The sequence below is a fragment of the Gigantopelta aegis genome, chromosome 3, assembly GCF_016097555.1.
Source record: "Gigantopelta aegis isolate Gae_Host chromosome 3, Gae_host_genome, whole genome shotgun sequence".
NCBI lineage: Eukaryota > Metazoa > Mollusca > Gastropoda > Neomphalida > Peltospiridae > Gigantopelta > Gigantopelta aegis.
Genome location: NC_054701.1, coordinates 28,731,907 through 28,747,734, shown reverse-complemented (window position 1 = coordinate 28,747,734; position 15,828 = coordinate 28,731,907). Strand labels below are relative to the sequence as shown.

Below are 15,828 nucleotides of genomic sequence, written 5' to 3'. Positions count from 1 at the left end.
GGCCGCCAGGTTTGGTCGCCCCGCGAAGTCTTAGCGCCGCCTCCGGTTCCCTTGATCCAATGATTGGTACTCCGAAACCAAGGTTACAACAGCATGCTCCCGTTGTGTTTCAATGCGGTTTGACTAGGGGGCCCCAAAATAACGCAACCAGCCCCCAGGGGGGGGTAAAAAATCACCCCGCCGTAGACAATTATTTTGAAGGTCGGGTAAAAAAAAATAATTTTAAATTGCCAATCCACTTCGCCTTTTTCTTATTTGGGAGCTACAAATTCTAAAAAAATGGGCGGTCATTTTGGGCCGCGGGTGGGGTTACATCTTCAAATTTTACATTAAAAATTATTTATTTATTTAAAAAAAAAAATTAAATAACCTCTTTAAAAAAAAAACATTTTTAGGCATTCGTAAACACGAAAACATTCGTTACCCTCAGGATATCGGAATGTTTTCAAAATTATTTTTAAATCACTGGCAGGATTCTGCAAAGTAAGGTTTGTTGGGACTGACCCAACGCGGTGTTAACCACATGTAAAAGTGGAGCTAATTTTAATTAGTTGGTGTTGCCCCCTTAAATAAAACTACCATTTAGCCCAATAACACCCTGACCGAAAATTTCTTCCCCACGGATTACATAAACGCAAAAGTTTTTTAGGGCTTTGGGAAGTGCCGATAACCGCGAACCACATCAATACACCGATGTCAAATCACGTCAAAGAAGCAACAGAAAGACCAATACTTTTATCATTAATTTGTAGGTTGCCTAAATTTTAAACAAAGTCACTTCACGGGATTATTTTCCCTACATTAATAATCTTGTTTTGACATAACTTACCCACGGAAATGGTTAATTCCGGTAATTTTCACACGACGTCAGTAATAGCCCCTTTTATTAATTAGTGAAATTAAAAATTTTAATTTTATGTGGTTTTGGTTTAAATAATTTTAAATGATTATTTATAAAAATAACTAATTTTTTAAGGTGGCCAATAAATTTGCCGGGTAATCTTTAAAGTACCGTTTTCATTCATGTTTATTTCCCTCGATATAACGCCAACCCTCAGTATCCGCCATCCGCCAACGACGTGTTTGAACCGAACTCCATTTAGCCATTATAATTCCCTCGATTTTGCCGCCAATGGTCTGGTCACAAAGTTGATTATAGTGACATAATTACTAGCGATCTGTTGAATGGGGAAATCCTAACTCCGTTGTACTCTGGCAGTACACACTGAATCTGTTTTTGTTTATTGTCTAGCAATTAACGGATGTAAATGCTAGAATTGTTTAGGCAGGCGCGGTGTTTGTGTCCAATCAACACTCGGTATAGAAAGAACATCCGCTATAGTAATCACGTGACAGAGGGGTGCATTAGATTCATTATTTCAATCGCGGATTGTTCTATCGGGTCTTTGAAGTGCTGGCAACAACGACTCAAGTTTAATTAATAAACAGACTTTAGGTAAGTTTTATTATGCTCAAGCATATTTCGATCATGGCCTCATGTTAAGTTGCTATTTAGCTTTGGCATAAATGCGACGACACCGGTAACGCATTTTAATACAGCAACATTCGATTCTTGATTCCCAGTCATGCAGCCCTTGGAGACGGACGTTGTCGACTGTGCTGTGCGTTTACCCCCCCCCCCCCCCACACACACACACACACACCTGGGGGGACTTATCGCAACCTATGGCGCTCTGCTGGAGTATCGAGTCTCGTACACCGGGTCACGGGCAACCGTGACCTTGGTGTACGGAGATAGAATTCCGAAGAAAGGAAGGTGGAGGAAGAGGAGACGTGCGCCAGCGGCGGCGCAGGGGGAGTCAAAACCGGTGGCTAAACCGCCGGCGGCGACTCCTTCTGTTGGACCGCCCAACGCCGCTCAACCGAGGAAGAGGACCAAGACGGAAGAGGTTCCGGCCCCGGCTGTCTCGGTTTCTGCTCCCCAGGAAGAGGACGAAGTGAACGAGTTGGACACGGCTATCTGCGTCACACCGTTCAACCACCCCCTGCACCTGAACCTACTCAAGCGCTTCCGGACTTGTCGCCGATTAAGTCGTCGACACCCGTTGAGGCGCAGGCCCGGAAGGGGACAGTTGTGAAGAGGAAGGCGACCACTCCTCCGAGTGCCATCCCAGCCAGGCCAAGTCGCCCCTCTCAACCGCCGCAGCCGGAGACGAAACCAGTGGAGCAGTGGTCACTGCAGGCCGGCCGACTCCAACAGCGATACCAACAACTGGTCAAGACGAACCTGAAGGACGCACGCCAATTGATCAGCCTCCCAAAAGAACAGGCCTGCCAGACGGACGAAACGAGGAGGGACATAGCGCAGTTTGCGTTTCCATCCGCCGGAACGGAAGACACAACCAAGGACTGCTGCTATCGGAGATGGACAACCCGACACTACATCGAGTCCTGAAAACCGCCGCGGGTCCACACTACCGTGCCATCACCAAGACTCCGCTTACCGGCAGTTCCTCCCGCACCTTGAGACCACCGACTACATCGGATCCCCCTAGACGCCAACCTTACCTAGGACAGGTATCAACCTCCTTTTTTGGGCTAGTTGGACTTAAAAATGTTCGATGATTGTTCAAAATTCTTATGTTTATTTTTTTATAAATAGTCCGACGCACTTTACTTTGGCGCCCGTTCAATTGCTCACATTCACCTTAAAAACTTTTCGACCGAGCAGTCTCAACTACTTTTGGCTTTAATTTTAGTGTCCAGACATGTTTTTGGATGCAGTTATTCTCGGTAGTCGTAGTTTGTCAAGTTTTCACCAAGGAATCGAAACTTAGCCAATCACAGCTTGGCCCCACTTGGTGCTACGATTTGGTCCGCGCTTTCGCCGGAATCAAACTGCAGACTTAGACTTTTGACAAGTTTCCCAAGGAATCGAAATTCAGCCAATCACAGCTAGGCCTCACTTGGTGTCTGCTATTTGGTCCGCGCTATCGCTGGACTCTACTAACTGGCTATTTTCCAAATTCTGCCCACCTCAAACTTACCCCCCCCCCCCCCCCCCCCCCCCCCCCCCCCCCCCCCCCGCTCCGGAGTTAGTCACTGGCGAAGTCCGAGGCTAAATCGTAGTGGGCGTGCCTGAACCTTCGTGGATAGGGGCACGTTAATAGAGTTGCCCATTGCCCAATACAGCAACTGACAGTGGCGATCCCTCCTGTTGACCCACCTGCGGAAATGGACACGGGACACGTGATAATCACTGAGCCCCCAGCCAGCCCAGCAGCACCTCCGCCAGTTGTTGTTGTCCCAGCGGCCGGGCAACGAGAGTCCAAAAGGAGGAAGGTGTCATCTGTTTCTGAAGCAGATACATCCGAACTTACCGACTGGACCTTAGTTTGCGGCCAGCTATCATCCAGATACCGGGACATGGTCATCGGCGACAGCAGCGACACCACGCGCCTTAGGGGAGTGTGGTCTGTTAACCAATGGCGCAAAATGCCGGATGGACCAGGAAGATACCAGATCCATATAGCCAAGACCTCCGGCCAACTCTATGTGACTGCACAGCAGGACGGACTGTACAGGCAAGGGCTCCTGAGTCCTATAATGCCCAACGCAACCATTCATAGGATTTTGAAGATCGTATTACGGGGCATGTACCCAGGAGCCATCGACAGGAACATCAAGCTGTTGACTGAAGGACTCCCCAGCTTCAAGCCTGAACAGTCCATCAACTCGCCATGAGTCCTGCTACGCCAACCTTAACTAGGACAGGTAACCTCCTTTTTTGGGCTTAGTTGGACTATAAAACTTTGCGATCTTGATTCAAAATTCTTATGTTTATTTTTTTATAAATAGTCCGACGCACTTTACTTTGGCGCCCGTTCAATTGCTCAAAATCACCTTAAAACCATTTCGGCCGAGCAGTCAAAATTACTTTTGGGTTTAACTTTACAGTCCAGACATGTTTGGATGCAGTTATTCTACGTAGACTTAGTTTTTTGTCAGGTTTTACCAAGGAATCGAAATTCAGCCAATCACAACTGACCCCACTTGGTATCTACGATTTGGTCCGCGCGTTCGCTGGACTTCAATATGCAGACTTAGACTTTTGACAAGTTTCCCTAGGAATCGAAATTCAGCCAATCACAGCTTGGCCTCACTTGGTGTCTGTTATTTGGTCCGCGATCTCGTTGGACTTCACTAAATGGCTTGTTTCCAAATTCCGCCCACCTCAAACTTATCCCCCACCCACCCCCCACTCCTCCTGTCCCGGAATTGGTCACTGGCGAAGTCAGCTAAATCCAGGGTGGGCGTGCCTGAACCTCTGTGGATAGGGGCACGTTAATAGAGTTTCCATTCCATTCCAATACAGCAAAATGGATTTAAAGCGAAAACGTATCGTATTAGACGCGGTTGAAAAAAGACAAATTGTTCAGTACTCTAAGATAAATTCAACTAAAAGTCAACAAGATATAGCCAATCACTTTTCAGCGTTGTGACGGCATTCGTTTTGTGAAACATGCTTGGGATATTGTCAGTGCCACCACCATCAAAAATTGTTGGATTCACACAGGGGTTGTTCCTCGGGACCCTCATTTACGACTTGCACCAAGCACCAGCCAATGAAACGACAGCGTTGCGAGATCTGGTTGGTGACGTCATGGGCCGGCTTTCAATCGACGAACAGCTGAGAATGGATGTTGATGAGTTTGTCAACATTGACAACGAAGCAGACATTTGCTAATATCAGCGACGAGCAGATTCTTGAAAGTGTTAAACAGATTCACGACGAAACGACTGATGACCAGGAAGAAGTCCGACGCTGAACCGGAGCCCATATATGTCATATTCTTGACATTCAGCAATTTAAAAAAAAAATTAAGTTTGGTAGTAAATCCAAGGTACCCTCACTATACCGCCAACTCGATTTAACGCCAACCAATGTTCAACGTCAACAAATCGAGGTTATACTGTATATATATATATATATATATATATATATATATATATATATATATATATATATATATATATATATATATATATATATATATATATATATATATGTATATATATATATGTATATATATATATATATATATATATATATATGTATATATATATATATATATATATATATGTATATATATATATATATATATATATGTATATGTATATATATATATATATGTATATGTGTATATATATATATATATATATATATAATTTGTTTTAAATTAAAAAAAAACAACATTTAATGCCAATAACTAAGGTTGATAAGTATACATGACATTATGTAGTGTTCATATAACTTATTGTAGTATTTTTTAAAAACTTGTGTTAAATCGTGTGCAGTTAAAAAATCTCATGTTTTTTGACAACATCTCCTGCTTTTTCAACACACCTCCTGCATTCTCTTGACTAAAAGTTGACAGGTCTGGCACTGGTGCAATGGCAGAAAGGAGACATAGCCCAATGGGCCCACAGATAGGGATCGATGCTAGACCGAGCGCGCATCAGCCGAGCGCTTTACCATTGGGTTACGTACCGATACGTTTCAAAATTATCAAATGTTTGACAATCGATGATTTAACACAAGTGATATCTACTACTGCATGTACTTAAATAATGTGCACTGCTTGTCATTACATTATTTAATAACCCGTACCGAGTACTCTGCCGTTCGAGGGCTAGAAGGAAATTTGGACGGTTATAATCGTTCTCGGCCGTCGGTGATAACTGTATAGCTAAAACACGTGCTGCCTACCTGCCTACCACCGGGTAGGCAAAGATTCCCGCTCTAATACAACATTAGACTTATGTTTGACGTTAAATACCATTAAACGCCATTACATTGATCATTTTTTGGTTTGCTGATAACAAATATTTGATACATTAACCTGTCAGCACCTACGGAGCCCTCCAAATATCCGTTTAGCTCTCGAACGGCAGAGTGCTCGGGCTAGATCTTTATATCGCTCAAGGCCACCAACCGGTAGCATCAGAGGATTGTATACATATAACAAATATATATATTTATCATATAATATCTTACATGTTCAGTGTAATCAAAGTATGTGATATTTTTCAGATCACACACTTTAAGAATTTAATAACTTTGCAAATTAGATGTAAATTAATCGAGGTCACGGCACTAGATTTATTGACATTTAAGCAAACATACTTGGGTGATACTCCATAATTGACGTATGCATTCATAGTCATCAAATAAAAACATTTCAATAGCAATTTTACACTGAAAGCTGTCCAGCGTTCAGAAAACAACAACAACGTTATGCACTAGTTTATTTTGATGTAAGGACATCCATTCGAAAAGACACCGCGCCACATATTCTTACGTCATTTGAATATCTAGTAATGGCGGACTGGAATTAAAGTTGCCTGTACAATTTACAAAAACACGTCGTATTAAGCTTGAGATTATATGATAAAGAGATTATTACCCTCGTGTGTTTCGGTATCGTCAATATCATATATTAGGAATAAAAATAATATATAATGCTCGCCAGAGGCTCGCATAATACAATTTGTATTCCTAATATATGATATTGACGATACTGAAAAACACTGTGGTAATAACCTCTATATACACTTACGTCAAGACTGCAAGAGTCATATCTCTGTAGTATATATGAACATAAATAGATGCAAAATTTTAATAAGCAATAACAGAAAATCAAGCAAAATGAAACAGGTTTTTTTCAGGAGGAAAAGTTACTATTCATAATGGGGTTTTTTAAGAGTACTGACACGTTTGCAGTTGAAGAGTTTTTTTCATTTTAATCATATTAGGTTTGATAAAATAATATTTTTGAGCAGTCTCATTTGCGCTTCTTTATTACAATTATACGTACATAACTTACATGTCCTTTGTTCTCTCAATTATTAAGAAATGCCTAGATCAACGAAATCGAAGAAAAATAATATAATTTTTCTTGTTTAAGATGTCGAAATAACTTTTAAATTTTATTCTCGTTAAAGAGTATATATGTGGAACACTTTCGGTAATGCTACTATGCCAGTTTTGAGTAAACTGGTCTTCTAGTCGTAATTTTATAGTTATTTTTAAATGTGACATAGACACAAAACATTGTTACAACCAAGTCTGTAAAGTGTGTTTCTAATATATACAATCTATTTTTATTCTACGCCATATTGAATAAAGTCATAAAACATCAGGGATAATTTTGTAATTTTACCTATTAGAAGTCAAGCCCAGAAACAAACCTTTATAAAAGTATATACGGTAATCAAGTACAGGGGGATTCTTCCAAACTCACCATATAATATAAAAACAGGGATGTTTTTAAAATTATATATGGAGTTTTTCTACCATATTATCCTTTCCCAGCCACCGTAATATCAAGGTTTTCAAAGGCAATGGTACATGTATACAACTGATTTGCTGTAATGCAACATAGAACAGTTATTTATATCATGAATAACACTGGCGGGGAATTAGCAGCGGGCAGTGTAACCAATGTGTGTTCGTGACTTACATACGCGTGTGCCTCTCTATATATATACTTCCTCTATCTCCATTGTCACGGTGTGTAACTTTAAATTGAAAACAAATATTTATTCCTCCATGGGCATGTCACCATTCCCTTAGGCACAACACACTCACTTGAGGACACCTTTTGTAAACATTACTGCAGAAACCAGATAGTGTGTGAGAATATAATTATACTGGTGGAAAAAACGTTAAAGGGACATACCCTAGTTTTTAAACACTAAGACATATTTTGGACTATTATAGCTGTTTTTAATAGCTGAAATCATACTTTACTTAGATTTTATGGTTTAGATTATCAATTTCCGTACATTCGAAGTGTTTATGGTCATCCTGGTATTTTTAATATCACAAAATGCATTTCTCATATTTTTAAAAACGTACGTGCGTCTGAGAAGTATAAGTTATGGAGTCGAGTTTTAGTCTATTTTTAGATGGTATTTCACCATTTCAAAGCCACAGACTCATGTTTCACTCAATTATAACTTTATCAAATGTGTTACAGGTTTGTAGATTAACAAAACTTAGTGTTAATTTTCACGGGTTGAAACTAGGGTATGTCCCTTTAAGCAATCGAACATAAGGCTGGTAGGTACCGGCTCCCAGCAAGAGCGAGTTTAATGACTCGATTAGTAGGGGTAAGTTCGCTAAACCCACTTCTCTCACAAACCACCATGCCAGACAGACAGACCAGATAGTTGAGATGTGTGCCCAGGACAACGTACTTGAACCTTAATTCAGTTGGATATAAGCACGAAAATTAGTATAAATGAATGAATGAAAGACAGTGTGGATTTCCATCACTCAGAAAAACTGGTACCTGATCGTCGTCAACGTGATGTCACGCCTCTGAACGTTTTCGAGCGATGGGTATACTTGTGGTTGGCATGGGACAAAACATTATTGCTAGAACTTGTTGTGTTCATCAGTGTTCATCAAAACATCATACAATGTCTGCGGATATATGTTATTCACCGTTTAGGCACACTAGTGTTTTGTCACGTTCAGGGAGTTTATGTGTGACGTCACGTTATAAGGTTAGTACACACACCCATCCCCAAAACTCTTTCCTGTCTGGACGGAGGAGCCGGTGAAAGTACACACCTGCGCCCACGACAGGCGTGTGCTACAACAGCTTGTTTTGAATGAGCATGTTAAAACTTATGACCTGATCCACGGAGTCATTTGGAAACGACAACCCGAAACATGAAGTCTGACAACCCGAAGTCTGACAACCCGAAACATCATTGAGCAGAGTTAATACTTTGAGGGAAGAGTTGACTAACTGATATTTATGAGTCATATTTTGTTAATATATTATATATAGTTTTTAAACCACAAGGGCGGGACGTAGTGGTAAAGTGCTCGCTTGATGCGCGGTCGGTTTGGGATTGATCCCCGTCAGTGGGACAATTGGGCTATTTCTCGCTCCAACCAGTGCACCACGACTGGTACATCAAAGGCCGTGATATGTGCTGTCCTGTCTGTGGTGTGATGCATATAAAAGATCCTTTGCTGCTAATCAAAAAGAGTAGCCCATGAAGTGGCGACAGCGGGTTTCCTCTCTAACTATCTGTGTGGTCCTTAACCGTATGTCCGACGCCATATAACCGTAAATAAAATGTGTTGAGTGCGTCGTTAAATAAAGCATTTCCTTCCTTCCTTAAAGCCGCACACCCTAGTTCCATCCAGCGAAAATAAATTATAATTTGGTTAATCTACAAACCTGTAACACACTTAGATCACGTTTTTATCAAATGGAGTGAAAAAGCAGGTTTTATATCGATAAATACCATGGGAATCCCCATGTCCCAATTGCTTGAAATAATTTTGAAAGTTAGTATTCTGATGTCACCGGTAGATGTCGCTCGAAGCACAACAATGCCTACGTCACGACAAATTTCACAAAGTGCGCACAGACTTGGGGTGCGTTCTTTTCACCTCTAATGGACATGTTCCAACTGTTCTGTCCTGGTTGTATCCCCTCTCCAAATATCGTAAGACTTAGCAAAATTATTTGTTTTAAGGGTTTGTAACGTTTTGTATTGAGACACTTACTTGTCTGAACTTTATTGTCACTGAAAATGTTCACGAACTGTGAAGAAAAATCTCACAAATGAACAACAACAAATCGGATGTTGATTGCGCGAACCGTGCACGAGAAAACAAACCGAACCAAAATGATAACGGTCACGTGGTATACCAACGTCTGTGACATTGAAATGGAAATATCCCGTCTAAAATTAGATTAGACCTTGTCTGCTCAACGGTTTTTTCTCAAACATGCGTGCGTTTTTAAGAAATAAGAAAAATGCATTTTGTGGTATTACAAAAAACCCAGGATTACCAGGATTACCAAAAAACACTTCAGGTGAATGAAAATGTATATTCTAAATAATAAACGGTAAGTAAAGTGCAATTTTATTTGTGAAAAAAATGGGTTTAATAGCGAAAAACAACGCCGTAATGGTTAACAACTAGCCGTAACTAGGGTGTGTCCCTTTAAACCACAAATGTCCACAAACCACCTTGTCGCTTATGACATTTTATTTGGTGTAGTACAACCATTACAGCTAACCTTGTTGTTATTGCTATGGCTGACTGGTCAAAAAGGTGAGGACTCAATTGTCTGTCAGAGGGTTTTAGACCACACAGGTGAGGTATGCATTCGTGTTGATTTGTCGCTACTGCAATCATTTTATTTAATTGATCATCAGCTTATTTTTCGTTCTTTTCATATTGTCCCTGTTTATGTGAGAGTACATATAACCGATCCCTTACTGCTTTATATGGTAGGTGTTTAGCACATAGAGGAAGTGTGACGGCCTGTTGCTAGCTGCTGGTTCTATCTATAAAATATATTTAACAAACGATAGTCCATAAGCGTACAAGACCGGGGGCGGGTTGGGGGGGCGGGTTGGGGGGGGGGGGGGGGGGTCTGGAGCAAATTCTCAAATTCGGTCAAAAACGATAGAGATATTCGGGCAAAATGTTCCAGGCAATGCACCACGACTGGTATATCAAAGGCTTTGGTATCTGCTATCCTGTCTGTGGGATGGTGCATATAAAAGATCCCTTGCTACTAATGGAAAAGTGTAGCGGGTTTCCTCTCTACGACTGTGTCAAAATTACCAAATGTTTGACATCCAATAGCCGATGATTAATAAATCAATATGATTTAGTTTTATTTCATTTCAACTTATTTTCGTGCTTATATACAATTAAGGTTCAAGCACGCTGTCCTGGGCACACACCTCAGCTATCTGGGCTGTCTGTCCAAGACAGAGGGTTAGTTGTTAGTGGTTAGTGAGAGAGAAGAGAATATAATGGTCTTAAACCTACCTATTGAGTCGTTAAAACTCGCTCTGGGTGTGAGCCGGTACGGGGCTGCGAACCCTGTACCTACCAGCCTTATGCCCGGTGGCTTAACCACGACGCCACCGAGGCCTAAATAATAACGCTAGTGGTGTCGTTAAACAAAACAAACTTTTTTAGCTATAAAATATTTTTTAACAAACAATAGTCCATAAACGTACCAGACGACTTAGGGCGGGATATAGCGGGGGAGGGAGCAAATTCTCAAATTCGGGCAAAAATGATAGAGATATTCGGGGAAAATGTGCTAACCTGAGGCCGTTTTACCATGTATTTCCATCAGTCTACCCGCAAAATCAGTTGTAATCCATGTAAAAATGCGTAGAGATTCATTTGCAAACCTTTACAACTATTTCAGTTTGGCAGTAATGGTATTATGAATAAATGTTGTTATCCAGATTCGGGCATTTTCGTTTAATTTGGCCAACAACCAGCCTGCCTCCTTACAATTGTTTTTTCCTAAATGGGAGCCCGTACGCCCATAAATGTTTTTAACAAACAGTACTGCGTTGTTGATACCTGTGGCAGACATATCTCTTTGTTGTAGCACAATATTGACATTTACGACCGATAGAATATTTAACTATAGTCCGTCATCATTCTATAAATAAGGTGGGTTTTTTGTAAATAATTTCAGTTTGGTTTGAAGTAAGAAAAAAAGTGAACGTGTTTCGGAAATATCCCCCCAAAATACTATTTGTGTGTACAATGTACAAATCAGTCGACTCAGAAATAAATAACTTGTAATAAATTCCATAGCATAAAAAAAAGACGTTCCCTATGAGACGTAAGTTATAGTACTGTTTAAACTACTGCTATCTGGTGAATAACATGGCTATTTCGATATTTCTTCGACGCATTCAAAACATTTTATTTACGGTTATATGGCGTCGGACATATGGTTAAGGACCACACAGATATCGAGAGAGGAAACCCGTTGTTACCACTTCATGGGCTACTGTTTTTGATTAGCAGTAAGGGATCTTTTATATGCACCATCCCACAGACAGGATAGCACATACCACGGCCTTTGATATACCAGACGTGGTGCACTGGCTTAAACGAGAAATATTATTCGACAGAGACGAGACCCAGCCCGCTGCCGCGACATGGGTTACTCCTAACGATACCAGTAAAGGATATTTTATATGCATTTCACCATAGGCAGGACAGTATAATTATACTAACGGCCTTCCATGTACCAATCGTGGGCCACTGGTTGGAACTGGAAATACGAGTAACCCGTGTGTAACGTCCTGCTTCTTGATAATCTGTAAATGAGCTCTGCTACATTCATCGAAAGCCAAAATACAATTTATTTTGGGGTTTTTCCTAACTTTAAAGCCCATTTGGGGCGGGGCGCGGGCCAGTGATAAAGCGTTTGCCTGACGCTCTGTCGGGATAGGATCGATCCCCGTTCATGGGCCCATTGAATTATTTCTCGTTCCAGCCAATGTACCACGGCTGGTATATCAAAGGCTGTGGTATGTGTTGTCCCGCCTGTGGGGTGGTGCATATAAAAGATCCCTTGCTACTAATGCAACAATGTAGCGAGTTTCCTGTCTAAGAAATTCGATATTTACACTAGCAACCAGTAATGTTTATAAATACAGTGGTGGGTCTGTGGGAAGGGGTTTAACCCTTCTTTTTTTAATAAGAAACACTAACATTTGAGTCTGCCCCTATCGAAATCCTAGATCTGAGACTGAAATGTAATGATGATCATTTTCAGATATAAAAGTTACCAAGCATTTAATTTGCGTCAATAAATTTTATACAAAACGACAATTAATCAGTTTAATTGTTTATAAATAGATACACGTTGATACAACTAGTCATATTAATATATTTTTTGTTTTTAAATCGTTTATCTTTTTCTTAATGTTCATCATTTTGAAATACACGTAATGATATTATGTTAATGTAACTAAAGAAAATAACTATTTTTGTTTCAGCTTTCGAGTCTAGAGAGATGAACGAAAGACACTTTATCATCTAAACGTCACAATGTACACCCGAGTTCCTCGAATAGACGCTTTCCTGCGTGTACTATTTCTCGTGGTCTGCGCTTCCTCGGTGAATCTAAATGAGAAGGTCTGTTTATTCAAAGGAACAAATGCAATTTGCTCGCACCATGGGGCAAGATTGTGGTACATACCACGAATCCCGCCCAACATTACAATCTTGTATTTTAACTTTAACGTCCTGACGCATGTGACAAAGCACACGTTTCGCAACATAACTGGAGCAAATATGAAACTGCAGACATTACATCTGAATTTTGACAAAATCCAATACATCTCGCTCGGTGCATTTGGTGTTTTTAGACACCTCAGTAACCTGAGTCTCACTGGAAATCACATCAAGCCTGTGATTCTTGCTCACGCTTTCACTGGTATCAGCATAACTCCTGTTCAGCGCCTGGATATGCTTGACATGGGTATGGACAATATTCCTGAAGGTTTCTTTCGAAATTTAAACTCATCGAAGATTACACATCTTCATATGCATATGAACAAGTTCTTATTTTTCGACATCGCTCACCTGCGTTTTATAAGCAGTTTGGTTCACGTGGGATTAAGTCAGAACTATATAAGTTATGTTGTTATGCACGAAAATGACACTTTGAAGGAGCTAGATGTTGGTTATAATATTTTTCGAAATGTATGTAGCCATGCAAGCACTGTACCATCGTTAGTATATCTGAATTTGAATTTCGACTCTATCTACTACATAGAGGCAAATGCATTCGATTGTCTCCCAAATCTTCAACATTTAAAAATGAACGGCAATTTCCTTACAACTCTTACCACGAGCTTATTCTCTAAACTACCAAATTTGATCACGCTTCACTTACAACATATTCCTGTATTAAAATATATCGACAGATTTGCTTTTAACAATAGCAATCTTAAGCACATTTATTTAAATAACGGTCTTTCTGCATCTACCGAAATCCACAAAGACGCTTTCGGTGGGTGTAGCAGTCTTACTTACATAGACCTATCTGGAAACAATTTTAAACTAGCTTCTCCGGAATTCTTAGAAGATCTCTTTAAGCCAGTCAGTGGAAATTTGGAAACTCTCCGTATGATAGAATGTTCTCTACCTCGTATTCCACCTGCAATCTCAACAATGAAAAAGCTCAATTTTCTTAATTTAGGCATAAACTCGATCACCAACTGGGACAGTGGAATCTTCGAAAACTTAGAATCTCTGAAAGAGTTATATCTGAACCAAAACCACATTACGAAGGTCTCGGAAGCGTCAATACCGAATAAAGTACGCCAAAGGATGCAGACAATTGACTTGTCATCAAATCCATTCTATTGCAGTTGTTCCCTTTTCTGGTTTATACAGTGGTTTCGTAATAACCAAAGTCTGTTTAATCACTCACTGGGAAGTTACGAGTGCGCAGGTCCAGACAAACTAAAGATGGTGGACCTGAAAATGACGGAACGGACATGTTTACTGGGATTCACTGCACGAATGCTCATCCTGTTCGGGTGCAGTTTTGTAACAACGGCTGCCGTAGTAATTGCAATAATATATAAATACCGATGGCATCTCCGTTACTTGCTCTACATGGCATGCATGAGCGGTGGAAATAATGTAACGAATCAGGATCGGGAATACACTTACGACGCATTTGTACTATATTGTGCCCACGATGCTGATTGGATATTTGACGTAGCAGTTCCAATTCTTGAAAATAGGTATGGCTTGAAATTGTGCCTCCACGAACGGGATTTCGAGGCAGGACGACTCATCATAGACAACATCATGAACTGCATAAATCAGAGTCGAAAGCTTGTTGTTGTTCTCTCGAACAGCGTCTCGGAGAGCGAGTGGTGTCATTTTGAAATGGACATTATCCAGAGGGAACTGCTAGAAAACAGACGTCAACTGCCAGTGGTTATCATGATGGAGGAACTGAACAAACGGCGGATCACTCATTCCATGTCCGCCATACTAATGAGCACCACATGCATCAAGTGGGTTCACGACCCTGCTGCTTCTAGACTGTTTTGGGAAAATCTAATCCATACTCTTCGACGATAATGAAGTGAAGCCCAATGCACTATATAGTTTGATTAATGTTTTTTGTTTATTTTTACTGGGAAATTGTTTTTTCTTAACCAATGCATATATACCAAAGGTTAAAATAAAAATTACATTTTATTGACCAGATAAGAGTTATAGAGAGAGACATTAGAAGAGGATATGTATTCTATTTTTACAAATGTGAGTCATATTTTATCAGTGAAGTCCCCTATCGCGTCTCACAACTAGTGCTTTTGTGGATTAGTATAACACGCATATTTCAGGAGAAAAGAAATAATCATATTTAACTATAAATGTAAATTAAAACTTGTTTTAATGCCTTTTATACAGGTACGATTTTGTTACAATTTAATAATTTGGCCAGAAAGGAACTATTTTCACAAAAGAATGTTCCTGGTTATTGCGCAAGGGGACATGGGGTTGTGAGGTGAAAAGCCCCTAAGGCGCATTAATCCCGCTGGTACCATTATGTGGAAAAGCCAAGCTACACGAGGTACGTGGTTATTTATCAAACCATTCTTAATTTTGACCAACCACCTTCCCTCACTTCACCACCTTTAACCTATGGCAGTTTATATGACGTACGTTTGTGATGTACATGTACAGTGATAGTCATTTATACATTGTTTTAAAACATGTTAATATATGTATGAATGTAACTATGTGTATGCATTACTGTTTTAACCATGTTATATCATGTTTGAAGGTAATAATATGTGTATACAATTTAGTTGTGGGTAGGCGGTTGTTCTGAACCCCACCTAAGACCATGCTTTACTCATCACAAAGATTGGAGTATAAACATACGTTTTGTATACTCTGTGTTACATATTTACATGTCATGTAACTAACTCTGTCGTTTTGAATAAACAGCCTTTTCATTTACAATC

The 15,828-nt window shown here is 40.2% G+C and overlaps 1 protein-coding gene across 2 annotated transcripts in view; it reads left to right on the top strand.

Annotated features, from left to right (window-relative positions):
• The window catches only part of LOC121367836 (toll-like receptor 4), a 25,497-nt gene extending 9,669 nt beyond the window's left edge, over positions 1-15,828 (top strand). Inside the window, exons 1-2 of one of the 2 annotated variants that reach the window (XM_041492236.1) lie at positions 8,147-8,535; positions 12,829-15,828. In XM_041492236.1, coding sequence (XP_041348170.1) covers positions 12,881-14,935 — 2,055 coding nt within the window. In that variant the 5' untranslated portion in view covers positions 8,147-8,535; positions 12,829-12,880 and the 3' untranslated portion in view covers positions 14,936-15,828. Of the gene's footprint in view, positions 1-8,146; positions 8,536-12,828 lie in introns of those variants that run through there. The other variant, XM_041492235.1, reaches the window with a different exon arrangement.